Genomic DNA, 25,078 nt, shown 5'->3' on the forward strand with positions numbered 1-25,078 from the left:
GACCGATTCTACCCTCACCTGCTCAAAATGATTTCATCCACAGGTGTAAATAAAAATCCCGAGTAAGTTAGCATTTAAAATTATAACGTGTTCATTTTTGAAAATGCATCAGGAGGTCTTTGTTTCTTTAAACATATATACCTGTGATAAACACACAGCAGTACAGGGCCCCAGAGTGCATTAAACCCCTGAAATGTACAATCAGAAGGGAAGTGACACTTTCTTTTTTTAACCCCCTGATATAAGAGATGGGAGTTTTTATAAATAGTTTCTTTCATCTTAAGATAAATAACTTTCACCTTTATTTTTTCCCTCTAGCTTTGTTTTTTTTTTTTTTTTAAATTTTTTTTTTCAACGTTTTTTATTTATTTTTGGACAGAGAGAGACAGAGCATGAACGGGGGAGGGGCAGAGAGAGAGGGAGACACAGAATCGGAAACAGGCTCCAGGCTCCGAGCCATCAGCCCAGAGCCTGACGCGGGGCTCGAACTCACGGACCGCGAGATCGTGACCTGGCTGAAGTCGGACGCTTAACCGACTGCGCCACCCAGGCGCCCCTAGCTTTGTTTTTTAATAAAATGTCTCTCTAGAGAATTTGTCCTGCTGTCCGTCTATCTGTTAGGACCCTCAGGCATGTACAGAAGGTGGGGGCGATCGCCAGGTCAGAACTCAATGGGATGTCTACTCCACTCTGGTGCCTTAACCTAAGCTGTGATGTTAAATGGGGTCATGTTCATTATTCAAGGATGAGGTTAGGAACACAGACTCTAGAAAAAAGCTGCATACATCCAGAGTTTTGACTCTGGGCAAATGACTATTCACCTGCTCCACACCTCAGTTCCCCATCTGTAACAAGAGGACACAAACTGTTCCTGCCTTACCAGTTTGCTATTTCTTAATTTTTAAAAAACATGTATTCATTTTTGAGAGACAGAGAGTAAAGTGGGGAGGGGTAGAGAGAGAGGCAGGCTCCAGGCTCTGAGCTGTCAGAGCCTGGAGACTGAATCGGAAGCTGGCTCCAGGCTCTGAGATGTCAGCACAGAGCCTGATACGGGGCTCGAACCCACAAACCATGAGATCATGACCTGAGCTGAAGTCAGACGCTTAACCAACTGAGCCACCCAGGTGTCCTTGCCATTTCTAAAGCAGGTAGCACAGGGCTTGGCACACAGCAAGTCTCCTGTGTGTTCTTGTGGCTGTGCTACAGATTGGGCCACTCCACCATGACAAGGCCATGGAAGGAGGGTCCCCGCCTTCAACTGTCCACACACGATGGCACAATTCTCAAAGCAAACCAGCTGAGGAAGTCAGCAGGGGCAGGGGCCAGGGCCAAAAGCCAACACATCGCAAGCTGGGACATAGAGACCACTGAAATACAGCGCTGCAGATACGGACAGAAAGACGGGAAACTAGTTGCTAATATTCTTCTCTGGTGAAGAGGAAAGAGGATTCATGCAAACATTCAATAAAAATGTAACAAGCATTAACTGTGTGTGTATCCTGGGTCAGGCTCTGGAGCTATAATGGTGAGCATTAGAAACATGGTCCCCTGCCCTCCCTGAGCTTACAGTCTATGTATGAGGGGCAGGGGGTGATGTAAGCCCACTTTAAAAAAATAATTATATTTATGATACTTTTATTGAGGTCATTCTAGTGCCAAGTACTGAACACACATGAATTCATTTTGTTCTCAAAATAGCTTCCTAAGGTAGGTGTTATTATGATCCTCATTTGATGGATGAGAAAACAGAAGCACAGAGAGGCTAATTAACTTGCCCAAGATCACACAGCCAGTAAGAGGCAGTGCTAGCATTTGAACCCAGGCAGTCTGACTCCAGAATCCATGTTCTGTGAATAGCCTTCTTTTGTTTCTGTCGACACAGTTATTAATCAAATAATCATCCACACACAAAACTGTGGCTGAGACGTGGGCCACAAAGGAGTGGTTCCAGGAGCCTGTGGCATCCATGACAGTGGCAGTGGGGGTGGGGGTAAGACAGGTTTGACTTAGTCAGGGACGGCTTCCCTGAAGAGGTGATGCTTGAGCTCAGAACCCAAGGATGAGTCAGAGTTAACTGGTTAAAGAGGAGGGGAGAGCAACCCAGGCAGCCGGACAGCACATGCAAAGGGCCTGTGGTGGGACAGACATGGAGAATTTGTAGGACAGAAAGGTGAATGTGGCTACAGCACAGAGGATGAGGGGCAGAATGGTGAAATTAGCCCCAAGGGATGTCAGAGCCTGACCATGCAGAGCTCTGTCTGCCCTGAAGGGAGTTTGTTCCTCCTCCTGTGAGCAATCCTAAAATTGACAGAGGGCACAAAGAGATCTGCATTTTTACACGGGTGTAGAGCTGTAGTATACAGTGTGGGCTGGAGAAGGGCCGCCAGGCCGTAAGACATGGGGACAGCTTGACTAAAAGGAAAGTAATCCCAGTCTGAAAGATAATTAAGAAAGAAGCATAACTTGGCTTTAAAAAAATGAAAACAGGTACTTAAACCAATACAGCCGAGTATGGGAATATTCACAGCAGCACTATTCACAACAGCCAAAAGATAGAACCAGCTCAAATGTCTGTCAACCAATGAACAATAAACAAAACGTGCTGTATCCATACAATGCACCACCAGCGACCCACAGGAAAGGGATGACCTATTAATACCTGCTACGACATGGGTGAACCTCAAAAATACACTGAGTGACAAAGCCAGACACAAAAGGCTCCAAATTGTAGGATTTCATGTACATGAAATGCCCTGAACAGGCAAATCCATAGAGACGGAAAGCAGACCGGTGGTTGCTAGGGGACGAGAGGAGGAGGATACTAGGTTTCCTTCTGGATGACGAAAATGTCTTGAATGAGACGGATGTGATGGTTGCACAACACTGTGAATGTAGTAAATGCCATCGGATGACACACTTTCAAGTGAACTCTGCAATGGTTACTTTTTTGGTATGTGAATTTTACATCAATAATAAAGAAAGTGAGGGCACCTGGGTGGCTCAGTCGGTTGAGGGTCCAACTTCGGCTCAGGTCATGATCTTGTGGTTCATGAGTTCGAGCCCCACATCGGGCTCACTGTTATCAGTGCAGAGCTCACTTTGGATCCTCTGTCCCCCTCCCTCTCTGCCCTTCCCCTGCTCTCTCTCTCTCTCTCTCTCTCTCTCTCTCTCTCTCAAAAATAAATAACACATTTAAAACAATACTAAAGAAAGTGACTTGGACAATGAATTGGATGTTGAAAGTAAAGCAGAGGAACCACTCTGTTCATTCAACACACACCAGGCGCTACACCAGGCTACAGCTGTGCCTGCGGGCTGTCCCTCAGGAACCCTCCATCAGGGTGTCAGTTCCACCCCTAGGGAGGCCACCTCTGCACAGGGACAATCCAGTGTTTCACCACATGGTCACTGAGCACCTGGAAGAGGAGAACACCACCCAGTAATTCCTGGAATAGAGGCTCTCTGAAGCTCAAAAAAGACATTTTTAGGGCAAATAAAATAAATACTTTGTCCCAAATTAGGCACTAAACTTGTGAGTAATGATTGAAACTAATTATTCCAAGTGGAAAGCAGGTCTGAAAATAGCAATGAGTTTTGGAGGATTTTGCAGCTATTTTAGGAGAGTGTAGGAAAGCTGCAGGCAGAGTGAAGGACCCCAAGTCAGAGCAGAAACACCGTGATGGCCATGCCAGGGTTTGCCCTGAATATGCCTCTCCATAGATTCTAACATTTTTACCTGGCTCAAGAAACATGCCAAGGACGAAGGATGAAACAGAGTTTCATTTGTCACTTCCTAATGAAATGCTGAACTGAAATTTTGCTGTGAAATGTCAACCATATATGTTATGATGTTTTACTTGTAAGCAAAAAGGCACCTGACCCAAGCTTGTAAGGTGACAGTAACATTTCCTAAGACAAACCATGTTGGTTTAGCCTACCGGAGCTCTTCCCTTTCTAGAATTTTCTTCCGTCTTAGATATTTTCAGGTGACAGGCTCAAAGAATGGGTAAGATGGGTACCAATTGGGGAAACAGTGTTTCTAAACCCCCCCCCCAAAAATCCATCCCACAGTACAATGTATTAATAAGAGTTTTTAAAAAAAATCTTTAATGTTTATTTATTTTTGAGAGAGAGAGACAGACCATGAGCAGGTGAGGGGCAGAGAGAGGGAGACACAGAATCCAAAGCAGGCTCCAGGCTCTGAGCCGTCAGCACAGAGCCCAACATGGGGCTCAAACTCACGGACTGTGAGATCATGACCCGAGCTGAAGTCAGACGCTTAACCGACTGAGCCACCCAGGCGAGTATTTTTACTTCTGAGGTTTCAGATATGACAACAGAAAGGGTTGGGGACACAGAAAAGGAAGATGGGAGGAGAGGAAAAGCCGAGACAAGAGGGTAGGTACTTACATTCAAAGAAAATAATCCAAAGAGAAGCAGAACAAAGCCAATGGTTTACATTAGCTCCCATCCCTACCCTCCTATGAGAACACCCACTTTTTTTTCAGCCCCAGAGATAGATTTTCTCAGTCCATAAACACTGAAGACTCATTCACTCTTAGACTCACTCTAGGCTGCAGAGCGCCCAGCACTTTCCTGTGTGTTCCTGTGAAGCATCCAGAGTTATTTAGGAACCGTTACATTAAACACAAAATTAGTTCTTATGGACCCCCAGGGAAATCGTTCTGGTTGCCATTTTTCTTACAGAATGCCAGCCTTCAGCTATTCTAAATGGTGTTTATGCAGCCTGCCGTCCTTAGCAGCCATAATCATAAAAAATAAAGACTTCAAAGCCGTGGGTGAAAGTATTACTGATTCATGACTTATTTTATTTTGATTTGCATTATGCCAAATCCTACGCTTTAAAGCCTTCATATTTCCTAAATTATTTCAGGGCAAACCACACAGATTTGATTGTTCTTTTCCGTGTGGGCAGCAAGGGATGGAGAGACCTGTGATTTTTTCACTCCCAGGCACGTGATGACAGCAAGAACTATATAGGTGGCAGTTCATGAAAGAGCATTCTCATTTTGGAGAATGTCCTGAGACTCATCACTTCTCAGTTTTCTGTGCTAATGGGAGAAATGGAAAGCCAAATCCCCAAACTATCTTTTAGTCAACCTCCCTTCCCATTACATTTTTGGCCAGAGGCACTTAAAAATAGCCTAACTGCCGGAGGTTAGTTTCACAGGCTCTAGAGCTCCTTTCAAACTACTGGGAGTGAGTAGAGTACAAGCAAACGGGGCACTGCGAAGCGTTACAAAAATCAAGTTGCACACCTGGCAAGGGCCGTGTCCTGGATGCCAGAACAGTGTTCTGCAGGGCACAAAGAGAAGTCCACGGTAATGAGTCGTAACCACAACAGCGCTTGGTACTAGACAGCTCACCACGGGGCAAACGCTACCACTGGCTCGGACCCACGCCATGGTTCGAGAAATGGGGAATGTGGGGCTGGAGGGATTAGGATCACCCAGAGGGCAAGGGGCTGAGCCAGGACCCAAATCCATGTCTATCTGACCCCATTGTGCCCTTCAGCTTCCTGCTGTGGCAAGTACAAGGTGAGGAGTCACATGATCCATCTTGTGTTTTAGAAGGGTTACCTGGTAAGCTTACAAATGAGGAACTGAAACAAAATTAAATTACAGAGACCAAATCATCCTTTTATATGTTTTTTCAAAAGTGGTGTTTTTTTGTTGTTTTGTTTTGTTTTGTTTTGAGAGAGAGAGAGAGAGAGAAAGCATGAGCAGGGAGCAGGGGAGGGACAGAGAGAGAAGGAGGGACGGAGAGAGGGAGGAAGGGAGGGGAGAGAGAGACAGAGAGAGAGAGAGAGAGAGAGAGAGAGACAGAGAGAGAATCCCAAGCAGGCTCTGCACTGTCAGCGTGGAGCCCGATGCAGGGCTTGATCTCACGAACCGTGAAATCATAAACTGAGCCTACATCAAGAGTCGGATGCTTAACTGACTGAGCCACCCAGGAGCCCCCTTTTACGTATTTTAATTTTTCTTTCTGCTTCCAAGCTTCCTAGAAATCTCACTTTTCTAGCTATGGCATAAATACTGATCAACTGACTTGAACTTTATTCAGGCAGAAGCTATGCAAGTGCATGCACACACACATGTTGCGTTTTTTCATAAATAAAAGCAAATTAAGTGCTGTTACTAAATAAATTAAGTACCAAAAACAACATTAAAAAAATGTCCCGGCCACATCCTGAAATGAAGCCTAAAAATACATGTTACTTCTTCCCCTCTCATTTTCAAATATAGCCACACAAATGAAGTGCACGGCAAGGATGTCTGGTAAGGACAAATAAAATGAACAATCGATATGTAGCAATTTTTTCTTCACCTAGAGGTTTCAGCCAGGTGGACAGAAGAAGGGAAGACAAATCTTGCCTGATACAGAAGATTTGCAGTAATACAGTCACAATTTTGTAATCAACATGGGGAAAGGCTTTAATCTCCCTCCACTGCTCCCACCCGCCTCTCCAGAGCTGGCGCAAATGCTGAAAATTCAGGCAAAAAAACAGAACTTGTCACTTTCCCTTCCAAGTTCAGCTCTTTGGCTTGTAAATTCTGGGGATCTTGCTTTAGTCCTGGGTACTTCTGATTCCTGTGGATCCCCAGGGCTGGACACATCAGGAAGATGCTCGGTGTCTCAATAATGACACTACAGAGCCACTTAAAAAAATCTCTTGACTGGCTAGTGGTGTAGGAAGCCACTAACAGATAACTAGGAAAGCAGGTAATTTTAGAATGATGCATATATGGGGAGCTACTTTGTTTTCTCTGGCTGCCTTCTTTGAACCTAGTTAATTCTGTCTGTGAAAACGGGTCTGCATTTCATGGACCAGAGTTAGGTAGGACAGGCTGGGGGCGAGGCAAGGAGTGTAGGACAGCAGAGTCAGAATGCAGAGGAGGAACCAAGTCTAGGATCTAGAAAGAGGTCTGGGATTGTGTTCACAAGGGATGTCAGTACACTTTTCTGAAATTCTACCAAGATAGATCAAAGTCTCTGAAAGCAGGTTGGATGCTTTCCCAGAAGTTTGGAATCTTGTTAAGGCCCAAGCTCACCATTTCAGTGCCTCCTGAAGGTTAATAAAAAAAAATATTTTATCAGCTGTAGGAATTACTCTTTCTAAATGGGTAGTTAACAACCTGATAGATTTCTCCACTGAATTAATTCAAGCCTTAGTGACCAGCTCAATCAGGACAATTTTACCTGCTGAGAACACGAGAATAAATGTTTTTAGCGACAGAGCAAAACAGTTTTACCTGCCTGCCCTTCTGTTCCATTTTAAATGACAAACTAACTTAACTTTGCCTCTGTTTCATTTTAAATGACAAACTAACCCTAACTTTACTAAGTACATAGTCATGCTCTTAAGAAATGAATGAATGAATCATTCGTGAAAAGTCTCAGAATTCTCTAAAGAAGTGAATTGAAAGTTCTCTCAGTACCAACTCATTGTTAGCATTTCCTGATAACAGAAGCATTTGAGGGTGGACTAAATAAGACAGGAAATTGCATGTAACTCCTGTCACATGGCTAAGTCAATGTTTGTACAAGGTGGTGGCTACATGCAACGATTTTGAAGGGAGTGCAGTGAGTTGAGCACATTTTCTCTCTATTGAAAAGAAAATAGGGGGGCGCCTGGGTGGCTCGGTCGGTTGAGCATCTGGCTTTAGCTCAGGTCATGATCTCACAGTCTGTGGGTTCGAGCCCCACGTCAGGCTCTGTGCTGACAGCTCAGAGTCTGGAGCCTGTTTCCAATCCTGTGTCTCCCTCTCTCTCTGCCCCTCCCCCACTCTCACTTTGTCTCACTCTGTCTCTCAAAAATAAATAAATATTTTAAAAAATTTAAAAATAAATAAATAAATAAATAAATAAAAAAGAAAAGAAAATGGAGTCAAGAGACCAACAAGATCAGAGGGGAAAATGCTTAGGATATACTGAAGGACAAACAGAGCCTTTCAAGTACTGAAAAAAATCCCAGGGCAAGCCTCTTCCCCTCTTCCCAGCCAACAGATGGTCTAGGACAGCAGTTTTTAAACATTTTTGACCATGAGCCATAGCAATAAATACATTTTTATATGGCAATCTGGTATATTCTATTTGTCTGCCTGCCAACTGTGTATGTATGCATGGAAGTATGTATGTATCCATGTATCTATCCATCTATCCATTCATCCATCCATCCACCCACTCACCCCTCCACACATTTGTATATGCATGTAAGATAATGATGCCAAATAGTAATGTGAACCCACAGGAACAAATGAAGAAAACTGGAAATAGTAAATAATAAGGTTAATGGAGCTACTGCTATAAATAGATACTTGTTCTCCTTTCTTCTCTCATCTTCTTTAAAAGACATAATAGTATATAAAGTAATGACTATAATAATGTCTAGTTGGTCTGTAGCATAGTAGTTAGATGTAACATGTGTAGTAGCAACAGCTCCCAAAGGGGGAAGAGGGAATTCAGCTATATAGAAATAAGGTTTTATCTCTCACTGAAATTAAGTTAGTACAAATCTGAAATAAGTTAGTATAAATCTAATAAATTAAGATTTATATGGCAAATTCAACAGCAACTACTAAGAAAATAACTCAGAAAGCATAGTGAAAAAAATCATTATGGAAATTAAAATGCTACCGTAGAAAGTATGCACTTAATGCAAACAAAAGCAGTGAAAGAGGGAAAAAAGGAACAAAAAGACATAAGATATAGAAAACAAAAAGTAAAATGGGAGCTGTAAATGTGACTGTATCAATAATAACATTAAATGTGAATGGATTAAATAACCCAATCAAAAGGCAGAGACTATCAAATTGGGTAAAAAAAAACAATATCAAACTTATCCTGGGTACAGGAGATACAGATAAGATTCAAAGATATGAGTAGGTTGAAAGTAAAAAGACAGAAAAAGATACATGATGCAAACAGCAACCATAAGGAAGCTGGAGTGGCTAAACTAATATTAGAAAAATAGACTTTAAAATGAAGGCTGTTACAAGAGATAAAGAGGGACATTTTATATTAACGAAAGGATTATTCAATCAGAAAGACATAACCATTATAAATATATATGAAACAAATAAAAAAAAATCCCAAATACATGAGACAAAAACTGACAGAATTGAAGGAAGGAACAATAGTTGGGAACTTCAATACTCCACTTTCAGTAATGGTTAGAACAATTAAACATAAGATCAACAGAAAATAAAAGACTTAGGCAATAATATCAACCAAACAGACCTATAAACATTTACAGAACACTCAGCCAAACAACCCCAGATACACATTCTTCTCAAGTATACATAGAACATTCTCCAGAAGAGAACACATTCTAGGCCATAAAACAAGCTTTGATGCATTTGAAATGACTGAAGTCAGGCTCAGTCAGTTAAGTGGCCAACTCTTGATTTCAACTTAGGTCATGGTCTCAGGGTACATGGGTTCAAGCCCTGCATTAAGAGTCTCTCTCTCTCTCCCTCTCTCTCTCCCTCCCCACTTGTGCTCATGCCCTCTGTCTCAAAATAAATAAACATCTAAAAAAAGGAAAGAAAAAACAAAAGGACTGACGTCAAGTAAAGCATGTTCTCTGACTGCAGTGGAATGGAATAAAATTAGAAGTCAACAGCAGAAAGAATTTTGGGAAATCCACAAATAAATGGAAATTAAACAACACACTTGTAAATTACCGTGGAAAGAAAGAAGAAATCACAAGGGAAACTAAAAACTCTGAGATTAATAAAAATAAAGATGCAGCATACCCAAACTTATGGGAGTAATCTAAAACATCACTTAGAAGAAAAATTTATAGCTGTAGATGTTTATATCAGTAAGGAAGAAAGGTCTGAAATCAATAACTTAAGCTTCTACTTGCAGACACGGGCTGGTGGGGATGGGGGGGAAGAAAATCAAACCCAAAGCAAGGAGAAGGAAAGAAATAAGAAAGATCAGAGCAGAAATGAATGAAAGAGAAGATAAAACATAATGGAGCAAATTAAAAACTCAAAAATTCTTTGAAAAGCACAACAAAAAAATGAGAAACCTTTAGGTAGACTGACAAAGGGGGAAAAAAAAAAGAGAGAAGACTCGTGATTTCCTGCCTGAACTCTAGCTGCTCACACAGACTGGGCAATGCGATCAGGGGGAAAAGCTAAACAGATGTGGATCTCGCCCAGCGCTGGTTTCTTATTTCCAGGGTTGACTGCTCTCTAGTTTCTGCCTGCTTTTGGTAGCTCTTAGTGCTTTCAAATAGTTGTTTGCATTTTACCCAGAGTTTATAATTGTTATTTGAGGGAAGTTTATACTGCTATAAGCTGCACTGCCATTTCCAGAACTGGAGACTCCAGATACCCTCTTGAAGAGGAAAGAGGGCATCTCAAGCAAAGAGCTAGCACAGGAAAAATATTAACATGGACACGCTATGTTTAAATCATGGGCTGGATAAGTGCACAAGACCAGCCCATTTATAAGCCACTAGAAGAGGTCAGCAAAAGGCTCTCTACTTAATAATACAATTCTAAGCAAAACACGGAGAGTGGTGATTTTTCAAGGCCCTCTTCACTTTGAAGCCTGAACGAAATCATCTTTCTGCTTTTGTTATAGGCCTCGTGTTGGCCTCTGCCTGAGCTTGAGATCCAAACAGACATGCTAAGATTTCTCCTCTTTTCCTCTATAAATATATAATCAATTAGGAGACTAAGAAATAATGAACTTAGAGTATGAAGCCAAAGTAACGGAACCACCCAGAAGAACAGCCCCAGGGACAACCGTGGGTAGAAGGCAATAGTGGGTTCAGACGCACCTAGATAAGACAAGCTTCTGATACAATCTCTTTCCTTTTCCCACTACCAAATTCCTAGCGTTGTATCTAAATGGCTTCAAAATGCTACGAAATGTTTGTTAACATAAAACCATCATGCATTCATTATAAAAACAGAACTGTTGTACAGAAATTACTAAAAATGGGTAAGTGCCTATAAAATTCTTAAGTTCTATATCAAACCAGTTCATAGTTTTGTTTTTTTTTTTTTAAGAAAAGCAAAAAAAAAAAAAAAAAAAAAGAAGAAGAAGAAGAAGAAGAAGAAGAAGGCTTACATAAAAATGCTTTGGCTTAGAAGCCGGCCAGGGTAAGCTATGATTTGTTAGATGAACTGGGCCAGAGGCCAGGTTCCTAAGGGTGCAGGAGAGATGGGGAAGTGTGAAGGCTGACCGTGGAGGGGGGAGAGTTTACATTCAAGAAAACTACCAGCACACGAAAGAAGAGAAATAGGACAGTAGCAAAGAGGAAAGTAGGACAAGTAGGGACACATTTCAGGTTTGGGGACCTGCTACCACAGATTGTTTAACCCCTCCCTTCCCACTGAGCACTGAACTGCCGTTCATTATTCGTAATTAGAAAGCATGATAGAACACGCTTGCTATTTTCTGTTTTTATGGATCATTTCCTTAAGAAACGCTTCCGCGAATGGGATCACTGGCACAGGGCAGGGGCATCTCAAAGGCTGACAAAATATGCTGCCCAAGAGCTTATGGAAGGACAGTGCCTCATCACCACCCTTCCCCAGCAATGAATGCCGACACTGGTTTTATTGGCACTTTCAACATCTTACAGCATTGCCTAAAATACTTTGCTAATGTACTAAATGTGAAAGAATCTCTTGTTTAATTTGCATATCTTTGATAGCTAATAAAGCTAAAGGGGATGTAAGAATCTTATTTGGGACTCTACATTTTGCTCACTCTATACAAAAGCTTTTCATAAAGACAGAAAGGTAGTGGGAGCCCCTAAACATACATGGTATCTTGTGATTCTAAAAAAAAAAAAGAGAAAATACATCTCTCTCTCTTTTTTAAATGAACTGTGAAGTCTGGCCCATAATTCACCAAGATGCTCCATTTTCTGGCAGCGAAGGTGCCTGGGGGGACCCCAGCCAACAGCCCTTTGCAGAACGGGGGTGGGGCCCAAGTGTGCAGTTGTTGAAGCAGAGCCGGTGAGGGGGTGGTTGTGGCAGCCGGGCAGTGGGCCTGAGCCAGACTCCACGCGGCGAACAGGGGCAGCCTGTGCTTCATTCACAGAGGCCTCCGTTTCTGCTTCCCGGCCCCTCAAGGAAGGTAAAAAGCTGCCTGCTGGAAGGGATTTGGCCAGAAACATGACTACCGTGAGTTTAATCATGCTTAGACACTGATATGGCTCAACCCACTTAAAAAAAAAAAAAAACAAACAAAAAAACAACTAACAGATACATGAATACAGACCATTCAAGATGGCATTCAGATTAAGCTCAGACTACATGAAGGACCAGGCAGGGGAGAAAAAATAAACCCAGGGAGCTGAAGAATCTCATTCTGATATTTTTAAATGAAGACAGAGGGCTATTTTTTAAAAGGTATTTTTAAGTAGACTTTACGTGAAGATTCTCGAAGCTATTCATGTTGACGCTGAGCCTAAATGAAGGGGGTGTCTGCTGCATGTTCTCTACTGCCTCCTCGGCAGGTCCTTGGACCCCCGCGGCCCTCACACGGCTGCGAGTTCCTCCACTCTTGGATGCTCCCCTGGTACTGTCCACATCTGGAGCCCTGAACCTCTAGCCGCCTCCTCCTTCAACCCCAGCCCACATTCTGTTTCCCCTGCTGGACCAAAGGGTCCTCGGGGGAGACAAACATTATATGCTTGTGTCTGTTTTACTACAAGTCATGCTGTTCAAAGACCTGAGTCTCAGCTCTCCCTCGTCTGGCCAGGGCCTGAGCCTGTGGGTCTGCTCCCACTCCTGCGATATGCAGAGATAGAAGCTTCCACAAAGTCTGCTAAAGCTAATGTCCAGATTAAAGGAGATCACGGGAGATAGGCAGTGGCTGGAAGGGAGCTCTGGAATGGAGTCCCATCCACTGGGGTCCACTCTTGGTTCTACAACACAACTGCTATGGGCCCTGGGCCAGGAGGACATTTCAGCTCCTTTGGTCTCCATGTCCTATCCGCAAAATGGCAGGGTAAGATTCCATGGTTTGAACAGTCTCCCTCAGCCCTGGCATTCTGAGATGTTTTATATGCCATTCGAATGCATTTACGAGTGCATTCGAAAGAAATGCATTTACGAGTGCATTCGTGCATTCGAAAGAAATGCAAAGAGAACTCTACCCTCTTTGGTATGCAGTGCAACTTAGGCACAATGTTAAGTACTCAATTGTTGCACAAACTAAATTAAGTGGAAGTCCAAATCACAGTAAAAAAACAAAACAAAAAAAAAAAAACCTCCAAAAGCATGGAATGGCAGAGCTAGAACTTATGTATGTACCTGTGTGTGTGTTCAGAAAACACCAGCACCGGTTATAGATCTAAGCATTTAGCATCCTTAGGTCACAGACACGCATTGATGTGACTGTTATTTACATCCTTTTTCTTTCTGAGAATTCCCGGGAAGCTACTAACTTCCAATTCCAATGTCGCCCACCCCTAGGGTTCAGCTGCAAAAGTCCCTGACCACCACGTGCAAATATCAAGTTAAAGTTTTCTGCATTCAGGCTTGCTAGTGAAATGCATGCGCTTCATCTCGTATGTAAGGTACCAAAAGAGGTCCAGGGGATCATCCACAGCACCTGTAAGAAAACTAGACTCAGAGTCGGGCTGCAAAGCTGAAATTCTATGAAAAATATCCAGCAGCAGGCATGAAGACCAGCAGGCATTTTGTCCTGGTCAATCTGGCAAACAAGGAGAGGGCAGGGGTGGGAACTCCTTTTTTTAACAACCTCTAATGCCATCAGCTCAATCTCAAGTTGGGCTTCTCCAAAAAGGAGGAGAAAGAGGTATCAGTGATGATGATGATGATCACAAAGACGACGACACCAGGGATGACATCAGTAGCAGGGACAGCATTAGCTACCATTGCTCTGGTGCTTACTCCATACAAAATCTCTTTTAACTCATATACTGTCTTGTTTAATTCTCATAAAAAAATCCAAGTGAGGTAGGTATTACTGTGATCTCCACTCACGTTAAAAAAGAAACTAAGTCTGATCAATAACTTGCCCAAGAGATCTCCTAGCTGGTAAACATCAGAGCTGGGTTCAACCTCAGTCTATGGACCCTTGGAACCAGGGTTCCAGGAGACACAGCACGGACTCAGTCAGCTTGTGATTAATGGCTGAGTCATGGCCTGTAGAGGCTGGGGTGGGGATAACACGGGCAATGGTCATGAGCTGGGTGGCCTGAGCCTCACACAGGCAGCTTTTCAGGCAGACTTGGATCCTGGGTTGGGTCGGCCGGTGCTCTGCCCTCTGGCCCGTCCAGTAAGAGGGTGACTCCAGCTGGAGCAAACGGCCAAGCTATTGTTTGCAACTTTGCAGGAAGGTATTTGAAAGGGTCATTGAAAAATGATCTACTAAATCAAGCTGTACCAATATTTTTATTTCCTTTCATGCAATGCCACATTGAAAGGCATTAGATGGGCCTGTTTATAGAGCCTGGGAAACAAATCTGTGTGCCTTAAGTTCAGAAAAACAAAAGCATCTCACACTTAAAGCAAAGAGAACACAGAGAACGGGATTGTGTGCATCCTTCTCAGAGCAAGTCCTTGCTCTTGGCACCTGATAGATGCTTGATGACAAAGCCCATCTAAATCCAAAACATTTATCAGAGAAATGTCACATGTCCTGACATTTATGCAAATTAAATAATCTTCCCATGGTTCCAAGGCTTTTTAAGACAAAAAATTGGTAGAGAAACTTAGCTTATTAATTGTATGGCTTATAGATTTTTTTAAGTTTATTTTTAAGTTTTAAATTTATTTATTTAATCTTGAGAGAGACAGAGACAGTGTGAGCAGGGGAGGGGCAGAGAAAGAGGGAGAGAGATCCCAAGCAGGCTCTGCACTGTCAGCACAGAGCCTGATACAGGGCTTGAACACATGAAACTGTGAGATCACGGCCTGAGCTGAAACCAAGAGTCAGACGCTTAACCAACTGAGCCACCCAAGTGCCCCAATAGCTTATTTTCTAAATAAATGACAAATGACTGTCACTTGTCCAGGAAATGGCTTAATGTAGTATCTTTAGAGAAGAGAAATTGAGAGACCTTATCCTCCCCGGGGTCCCCAACCTCCACCCCAATCTACTGCACTTAAGACAGATAATGTTAGAAGAAGCAAAACCTAGAAGCCTATTGATCTGTGTGCAAGGGTCACTGGGCATGAACTCACCATCACTTCTCCCCAGAAAGTGTGTTTTAATGGTGAGTAGGGCACATGAAACATAGAGGCCCCGAAACCCACTAGGAAATAGAGAAAATACTAGAAAACAGGGTATGAGAAAAAGAATTTCCCCTCTTCACAATGGGATCAGGGATCAACTGAGAAAATAAAACCCAAGGTTTTTAGGGTGGGAATGAACCAGAGAGATCAGTTTTATGTAAAGAAAGGGGATCCAAAGAAGGTCCTCTGCCAGGTCCAACAGCCAAACAGGGGCGAGGCTGGGAGGGGACCTCAGCTCTCCCATAAGAGAGCCTCCCCTGAGCTGGCCCTGTGTGCTGCAGAAGCCAGGAAAGCCTTGGCACTTTTACGACAGACAGGCTTTCTACCTGAAACCAGGGGAAGTAGAAGTCAGGCAAATTTGAAGCTAAAATACAGAGACCATAATGCACTATTCGGGAGAAAAAGCACTTGAAATCTTACTGGCTAGGACACTCCAAAACACTGCTGCTTCTCTTCTGCCTTTTATATTATGTTTTACATAATATGATTATTTTACTGGTCATATTGAACCTGCAAGTACCTGTGAGGGAAATGACCCCTCAATAGCTTATATCTTACAAGAGAAAGGCATTCAGGTAACGGGTTCCCATTCTTGGGACTGTGCCTGGAGGTGACTAGTTCCACCATGGCAGGATCTCAGGAGTCCAGTAATCGCAAACCCCAAAAGCAGATTGCCACCGGAAGCCCAGCGGTGAAGATAGTCGAAGAGGTTTGAAGTTTGTAGGATGTGTCTCACTGAGGCCTTTCTGGCTCTACCTATTAAATTAAATAAGACAGGGCGCCTGGGTGGCTCAGTCGGTTAAGCATCTGACCTCAGCTCAGGTCATGATCCCACAATTTGTGGGCTCGAGCCCCACGTCGGGCTCTGTGCTGACAGCTCAGAGCCTGGAGCCTGCTTCCGATTCTGTGTCCCCTTCTCTCTCTACTCCTCCCCCACTCTCTCTCTCTCTCTCAAAAAATAAACACTTAAAAAAATAAAAATAAATAAATTAAGACTATTTTCTAAATGAAAGGAAGAAGCAGGAAAACTAAAGATAAAAACTGGGTTCTTACAAATAGAATGATGTTTAATTCTCTTTTGGTGTAAAAAGAAAAAAACAGAGCTTAATTGGCCACAGAAGCAAAAGTCTGACACCTCAGAAGTTCTCTATTAAGATGGGCTAGTCAATAGCAGAGATGGTGACAATGAATGATTCTCCCCAGGACAACTTCTTGGACTTCAGTGTGCACAACTCAATGGGTCTTGTTCGAATGCAGACTGATTCTGGGGGCGCCTGGGTGGCTCAGTGAAGTGTCTGACTCTTGATTTCAGCTCGGATCATGGTACCATAGTTGTGAGATCTAGCCCCATGTCGGGCTCCACACTGATAGCCCAGAAACTGCTTGGGATTCTCTCTCTTCTCTCTCTGCCCCTCCCCCCTGTTCACGCGCTCTCTCTCTCTTTCTCTCTCTCTCTCTCTCTCTCTCTCTCTCAAAAGAAATAAACACTAAAAAAAAAAAAGAATGCAGACTGATTCCGGTGTCTGGGTAGAGACTGAGATTCTGCCTTTCTAATAAGCTTCAGACGCTGCTGATCTACAGATCACACTTGGAGTAGCAAAGCTCTCCCGCTTACTAAGAACTCTTCTTGGTGGTTCTTTAACTTATCCAGGTGGATGAGAATCCATATGTCACAAGGCTCTTTGGGAACGTAACTTATTCCAGCATATGAACTGGGCCAATCTTGCTGCAGAAAATGGTACCATGGCAGGTAATATACCATGTGTCACTCAAAATGCCACTGACTACCAAGCTCGTGTCAACTGGTTGTTTCTGGACTTGCCTCAAAATGTTTCCTACTTGGGGGTACCTGGGTGGCTCAGTCAGTTAAACGTGCCACTTTGGCTCAGATCACGATCTCATAGTTCGTGGGCTCGAGCCCTGCGTCGGGCTCTGTGCTGACAGCTCAGAGCCCGGAGCCTGCTTCAGATTCTGTCTCCTTCTCTCTGCCCTCCTCGGCTGGCACTCTGGCTCTCTCTCTCTCAAAAATAAGTAAACTTACAATGTTTCTTTCCTACTTGTCTGGCACATAGAAAGCTCAACAGAGGCCCGTAGTATAAATGGATGAATGAACAAATGAACAATGGAAAGAAGGAAGGAAGAGGACACTAAGTGAACTTGGCTCCCACCCTGCCTCTGTGCATATTTGGACCATCTTGTAAATCTTTCTACCTGTCATGTATGGAGATAGGGGAACAATTCAAAACCATCATCAGCCTTGGTGAGAAACGGGAAGGAGGAGGAGATGGGGAAATAATGCGTGTAGCCAGTAACTTATGGGGATCACTGAGCCCCGGGCACAGAGTTAAGTCCTTCACATTGACGTAACTTCATCTTCTCAAAACCTCTGTGAACTGGGGATTATAAAGATTTCCACGTTACAGACTGAGAAACTGAAGCACAAGAGGGTTACTAACCCAAGACACCCCAGTGAGGAAGGAGCAGGCAGGCTCTGGGCCCAGGCTGCTTGAGCTGCACATTATACACCCCTCTTCACAGCAGCCTCAACACTTAACCCTCAGGGCAGCACTGCTACCCCCCACAGCAAGCCCTGACCTCCTTCTCTGCTATATTCCACAAGCAGTTAGCACCTCAAATTGGCTTGCCCGTGCGGCTTCTCCAAACTGAATATTAACACAGCATTAAAGACCTAATCGTTGCCTGTGTTTTTATTATACTGATACACCTTAGCACATGGACTCCACATGTTTATGAGCTTTGTTGGATGGTTTCTGCAGTTTCCCTAATTGAAGAGCAAAACAAACAAACAAACAAACAAACAAACAAAAAACTGTAGAGAATACTGAGAAGAAAAACTGTTTTTGGAGAGCGCACTTTTACAAGGTTTCAAGAACATACAAAGAATCTTCATATACTCCTTCACCCGGAAGGGCCACCCGCCTGCACTCTGCCCCATTTGCTTTATCATTTATGCTTGCTCTTTCTCCCTCTGGCTCACATATGCACACATAGATCTCCACTATTTTGTTCTGAATCATTGGAGAATAAGTTATAAACAGCACGCCCCTTGATTCGGAAATACCCCAGTGTATAATTCCTAAGAATAAGTCCATTCTCTTACACGTACTAGTCATCAACTCCGGGAAAAGTTCACGTTGATCTAATACTTTAATCTAATCTACAATCCACATCCAACATTGTCATTTGGCCCAAGGATGCCTTTTAGAGCTGAACCTCATACGTTTTAATGGCTGGATGTCTATTAAGAATTAATACAAGTAATTAAGAATTAATATGAGTCGAGTGCTTTGGCATTTAGAAAGCCCTTCCACGACACCAACTCATTTGGTTCTCGTGGTGCCTCTCTGAGGTCAGGCAGGCAGCATTATCCCTGTGATGAAAATGAGGCTGAAGGAATGTTACATTCAGAGCCAGAGCTCAGCATCCCCTCCCCTCACATCACTGCTTGGTGCTTAAACACTTTGTTTTCATGCCAACCAGCAGACTGACCGCCAATCCAAACATTTAAAATTCTATAAATACAATAATATTGCTTCACTGTTTATATCTCTAACCACTTTCTTTTATGTTAACATTATAGATTCTAATTACTGCCCACAGCTCCATACTGAGGAAGAGTCTGAGGTGCCCCAGGAGAGCAGCTTGGTATGAGTTGGGAGGCCCATGGGCTGGCTCTTGGCCTTGCCCAGTCTGTTTTCCAGAGCCTGCACCACCATGTGCATAGAACTTGAACTCATAACTGGCAAAGGATCCCCAGATGTGTGCTTGGCTTGATCACAGAAAGCTGAGACACTGGATATCTCTTCCAGAACACAGTGAAACCTAAGTTTCAGGTGGGGAGGGAATTTGCTAATCTTCACAAACAGCCTAGAAAGATCAAACTCATGAACTTGCCTGCCGAACAGAAGCACTGATTTCGGAAATGGAACCAAGAGGTTCAAATCTTTACTCTGCCACTTAGCTAATTTTCCTTGGGCAAGTTACCTAACTTCGCTGGGCCTCCATTCTACCATCCGTAAGCCCAGATGGCAACAGCCACAAGCAGAAATGATGTGCGGTGGCCAGCAGGGAGTCTGGCCCATCGCACGGTGTTAAGAGGAACAGAAAGCCTGCATGGCGAGTCCCTGCTGTCACACAACCCTGAAGGAGCCTTGCAAGGCTGAGTTTGTAACAGGATGTGAGCAATGTGGGGAGTTTTGGTGAAAATTCTGCATGGTTCTCTGACTGTTAAGAACACAAACTAACAGAGCCACTCTGCAGTAAGTGCTGTCTCTGGTGACAGGAAGCTGAATTCTTCCTGCGTGTGGCACTCTGCTCTAAGTTTGTGAACGTGGGGTAGAAAGAACAAAGTATTTACCTTTTCCAGGGCCTCTCTGTCAAGTAGTTCCTGCACAGCTAGAAGCTTGATGCTGCAAGAAAAAATGGAAACCACACTTGAGAACAAATCATTTGACGTCACCAAGCATCAGCCAAGTCCCGAGAACAAAAGTTTGACGTGTCAGCCTGCATTTCTGCTTAGTCCCATCTAAAATCAACCTCTGCTTTGAATTGAAATAACCAATTCAGAACTATTAAAAATATTTCTAAATTGTACAGCTGATTTCATCATATGATCCAGAAATTTCACTTCTGGGCACATACCCAAAAGAGTTGAAAATAGGAACTGGAACAGATACTTGCACACCCATGTTCATAGAGGCATTAGTCACAACAGCCAAAAGGTAGAAACAACTGAAATGTCCATCAATGGATGCATGGATAAACAAATATGGTATATACATGCAATAGGATTATTTCTTTTTAATGTTTATTCTATTTCTAAGAGCAAATGTGAGCAGGGGAGGGGCAGAAAGATCCGAAGTAGGCTCTGAGCTGACAGCAGTGAGCCTGATGTGGGGCTCAAACTCATGAACTTTGAGATCGTGACCTAAGCCGAAGTCAGACGCTCAACTGACTGAGTCACCCAGGTGACCCTGCATGCAATGGAATTATTATTCAGCCTTAAAAAGAAGGAAATTCTGGCCTATGCTATAACATAGCAGTTGCCCGTGTTTATGATTAGTTGCCCATGTTTAGAATTAGTCTTCCCTCGATGTCCTTTTGATGATAACAAGCCAACAGCTAAATTCACTGCTTATAAACATGGACGGCTCAGCTGCTCATCTGTTTACCACACAGTGATCAAGCCCTACAGTATGTGGGTGGCCGAGGGTACCCAGAACTGGGACATGGTCCCAGCCCAGGAGGACCTCACAGCCTCTTGGAGGCCACAGTCAGACCACAGTCAGAATACAATGTGCAGGGTACCAAGTAGACAGGCCAAGATGCAGAGAGAAGCCTGGCCCTGGCAGAGAACAAGGAAGGCTTCCTGGAGGAGGGTCTGGCTAGCCTTGACCTGGGAGAAAGGCGACCCACAGAGGGACAGCAGAGGCAAAGGCACCAAGCATAGAGTAGGGGTGTGGAGTGTACACAACCCGCCCGTTTCCAGTTTAGGGGCCAGAACTGTAGCCAGCAACTCAGATGAGAGAATTCAGAAGTGGATGCAGGATTTACAGGGAAGATATCTTTCCCTCATGGCATGCTGCTTTTGACATGTCTATGGACACATGGAAGGACTCATCAGTACATGGACTCATCAGTACATGGAAGGAAGCATGAGAGCTCACTGAGATTGTTCAGGGAGTGGGCCAGCTTCTGATGGTACATGACGCTCCCTCCCCACTGAGCTCATCTGTTTATGGCCACTGGCCACTGTGTTCTCTACCTCCAGCCAACCTGCACGGGTTCTCCGGAGTAGAAATGTCCCCACTGCCCACCTGTACCAGGAGCCTCCCTCCAAGGGGGTCATGCTCATGTCAAGATTCACCTTAATTTACAGAATTCTTTTTTAAAAAATTTTTTTAACATTTATTCATTTTTGAGAGACAGAGAAATAGAGAGTGCAAGTGGGGGATGGGGCAGAGAGCGAGGGAGACACAGAACCTGAAGCAGGCTCCAGGCTCTGAGCTGTCAGCACAGAGGCCTGATGTGGGGCTCAAACCCAGGAGCTGTGAGATCATGACCTGAGCTGAAGTCGGATGCTTAACTGACTGAGCCACCCAGGCTCCCCCAGAATTCTTTACAGTATCTCCATATGACTAAGCAAGCACATCCAACCAAATGCAATGGTTTACATAAAAGCAACTCCAAGAAGCACAATAAAAGTTTTAAAGCTTATAAGACACTATGACCACTGCTAACAATTTAGCAAATATAGGAGCTCAGAGGACTCTGGGCATTCCCTCTGCTCCAACCACGCTGACTCTCCTTCATCTCTTGGACATTAGTTTTGTTGTTTGTCTGGCTTGGGTCTTGCGCAAGATCTTTCCAACACTGACGCTGGCATATTGTGTCATTCCGGGCCAGATGTGAAGGCCACGTCCTCTAAGCAGCATTCTCTGGTGGACACCGAGGTCAAGCAGTGTCCCTGATGATCACATTTTATTTTCTTCAGTGCACTTCCTGATCTCTTAAAGCATTTATTTCTTGGGGTGCTCTTGCTTGTCTCTTTCCAAGCAGCATGGAAGCTCCTGGCACCTGGGGGCTCCAGGGTTTTCTCACTACTACATTTGCAATGTCTATCACTGGCACGTGGAAAGCACTCAAGGAACATTCACTGACCGACTAGCAGGGCCCAGTCGATATTACAGCTGACCCATTCCAGCTTGGATCTACTGGCCAGGCCTTAGTTTCTCCCTCTGAAACAGAATGCCTCAAACAAGATGACTATGTGTGTTTTCCCTTGGTGACAGGCACAACATTCCTGTACAAATGCCTGCCATTAATGGGACGTGCCTGGTGGCCGGTCAAAGTCACTGGCTACTCCTCAGCACATTCTGATTCCCAACACATGAATCTAAATTCCAGGCCACCAATTTGGATGGCGACTTACATGCTGGGTTAGGGATTTCCAGTTGCAGCTCAAGTTTCAGAAGCTTAAATTGCTTCTGAAATAAGCACTGGAAAATATTTCTACCAGAGGAAATTTTTCAGTGGTCTCTTGTTCCTGCCCTTATCCCTGGCTATGAAGTCTGACTCCAGATCAGATATCAGACATCCACCGAGTAGAGGAAAGGTTTAAACACTGTTAAGATCTTCAGCTCTCTTTTCCTCTCTGCTTGCAAAGATACTGCCCTCAAGCAACTGTAGAACATGAGCTGAAAATCAACAGTTTCAGGCTCTACAGGAAAATGAAATTAAAACAGGGGCGCCTGGGTGGTTCAGTCAGTTGAGTGTCCAACTCTTGATTTCAGCTCAGGTCGTAATCCCAGGGTCATGGGATCAAGTCCTGCATTGGGCTCTGCAATGAGTGTGGAGCCTGCTTAAGATTCTCTCTCTCTCCCTCTGCCCCTCCCCCGCCACTCTCGCTCAAAAAAAAAAAAAAAATCAATGGATTCTCACTTAAGTCAAAGCCTGAAGGATTCCTGTTCTCATTGCCTTCCTTTGCTCTTGAATGGGGGTGGCAAATATGTGGCATGCCTATCGCCCCTCCCCAACCCTCTCCACCTCTTTCCATAAACTCTGCCCCATTTAACTTAGACACAGGTTCAGGATCCTTCTCAACACTCCAGTGAGGCACAACCAATCTACTCAGGTTGGCACATGAGATTACACTGATTTAACATCTACTCTAAAACTAATACCAAAGGGTATTAACATATGGACGGGTCAGAAAAAAACAGGGGCATCCCCACACTACTAAAACGCAGTACTGTGAGATGAGATTGCTTTACGGGCAGGGGGAGAAAAGATGGAGAGAAGGTGAAAGGACACTCAAATCCATACGGCTTGAGTTTCAAAATGGAAAGAACACACGCTAGTAAGTGAATGCTACAGCAGCTTGTAACATGGGATTTCTTCAGGGAGCTGTGGGGCTTTTTTCCTCCTTAGCGCTGTAGTCTTTAAGAGTATATGAGATGCTTCCTGTTATATAACTATTCCTAATGTTTTTTCTTACTTTATTGGAAACTCTCCAAGTCTGGGGTATTTATTTCAGTATTTATGGTATCAGATTCTTCTAACACATCAGATAGTCCCTGGGATGAAATGTCACTCATACCAAGGAGCAACAAACCCTTTTACCAAATCCTCCAACTGGCATTTCTTAGCCTCATCTCTCAGTCTGTTTTTTTTGTTTTTTTTTTTAATTTTTCTTAATGTTGATTTATTTGGAAGGGGCAGAGAGAGGGAGACACAGAATCAGAAGCAGGCTCCAAGCTCCGAGCTGTCAGCACAGAGCCTGACACTGGGCTCTAACCCACGAATCCCAAGATCATGACCTGAGCTGAAGTCAGATGCTTAACTGACTGAGCCACCCAGGTGCCCCTCTCAGTCTGTTTTATTCCTCCCTCCCTCTCTCCCTTCTTCCTCCTCTCCCTCCTTCTGTCCTTTTGCTACTTCCATGAATGTATATTGAATACCTCCTATATTTCAGAAACTGCCAGGCACCATGGTGACAGAGATGAACACATACTGTCTCTGCCCTCAAAGAGGCTAGGATTCTGCTTGGGCATGTGCTGGGGAGATGTGTCCCTGAGACTCCCCTGCTTCTGTGGACCGGCAGAGCTGGACTAAAGAGGACATATCTGTTGGGCTGCCTGGGGCTTGGCCAGCATCCTCTGAAAACAGCAGGGCTCCCATCAGATGGAATGACATACAATTTCTTTTTCTGCACTCCATTGAGAACAGAGGTAAATAACAAATGCAGCTGGCAGTGGCGATTTACTTAGAAAAATGACAACTTTATGGACAAGTTCTGAAGTCTAAATGGACGACACTTAGACCTAGAATGCATGCAATTAATGTTGGTTTAACTAAGCTAGGAGGAGTAAGGTAATTGAGGGCAAGGTCTTATTCAGCTGGATAGAGCCTGGTACAGTGAGGTCTATCAAGGAACTAGAGGTGGCAATGGGGAAAGTGCCAGGTGACACCAAAAGCAGGGACGAAAAGCAGTAAAGTTAAAGAGACAGAAGCTGGAGGGCACCTCTGCAGTCTCGGGTGGCTTAGGACTGCAGAAAGAACCTTGATGGCCCCGAAAAGGCAGATAAGAGGCAGATAAGATAAAAGACAGATAGCTCTATGGGTGCTATAAAAACACTTAAAGGACAGCTCCCAACTATGCAGAAACTCATGCAGCCAGAACAGATTATAGCCTGAAGGGGCATCAGAATCAAGAATTCACTCCAGCTCCCTCTCTCTGAGGATTTTGGCACTGAGTTTCCACTGCATTTGTGAAGTGATACATGATAGTGCATGAGACACAGCAGCATTCGATAAATGCATAAAGGATGGATATATAATATGGTGGAACCATCCACCCACCACATGGATAAAATATTTAAGGGTTATGTATTATGCACCAGGCACTATTGGGCGCTGGGGATTCCGTGATGAGCAAGCACAGCATCTGCCTTCAAACTCCTGAGTGTAATGGAGGAACCAGGTATGTACCTCAGCCACGAGACGAGCACTCTCAAGGATGCCATAAGGCCCTTTGGAAGGGCATTACACAAAGCTGGCAGGTCCCTGGGAAGTGACTTCTAGACCAACGCCTACAGGCTTGCAAGGCTGAGAGGTCGAGTGGGAGGAAAAGCATGAGCCAAGGAACCGGGGGACAGAGTGAACATGGCCCACCGCCACCCCAAGACTGAACACAGACCAGGGAACACAGGGGCAGGGAGGGTGGGATAGACGCTGAAAGATGATTCTGCAGAAACAAGTGAGGCCAGGCCTGCTTAGAGGGTCTGTTAAGCCACATT

The 25,078-nt window shown here is 44.1% G+C and overlaps 1 protein-coding gene across 4 annotated transcripts in view; it reads right to left on the bottom strand.

The window, feature by feature from the left end:
• Positions 1–25,078, bottom strand: part of EEPD1 (endonuclease/exonuclease/phosphatase family domain containing 1) — a 205,027-nt gene that overhangs the window by 23,775 nt on the left and 156,174 nt on the right. For all 4 annotated transcript variants that reach the window (XM_058724596.1, XM_058724594.1, XM_058724595.1 and 1 more), the window contains one exon: positions 19,639–19,690. In XM_058724596.1, coding sequence (XP_058580579.1) covers positions 19,639–19,690 — 52 coding nt within the window. The remainder of the gene's footprint in view (positions 1–19,638; positions 19,691–25,078) is intronic.

The sequence above is a fragment of the Neofelis nebulosa genome, chromosome 4 (assembly GCF_028018385.1).
Source record: "Neofelis nebulosa isolate mNeoNeb1 chromosome 4, mNeoNeb1.pri, whole genome shotgun sequence".
In the NCBI taxonomy this organism is placed as follows: domain Eukaryota; kingdom Metazoa; phylum Chordata; class Mammalia; order Carnivora; family Felidae; genus Neofelis; species Neofelis nebulosa.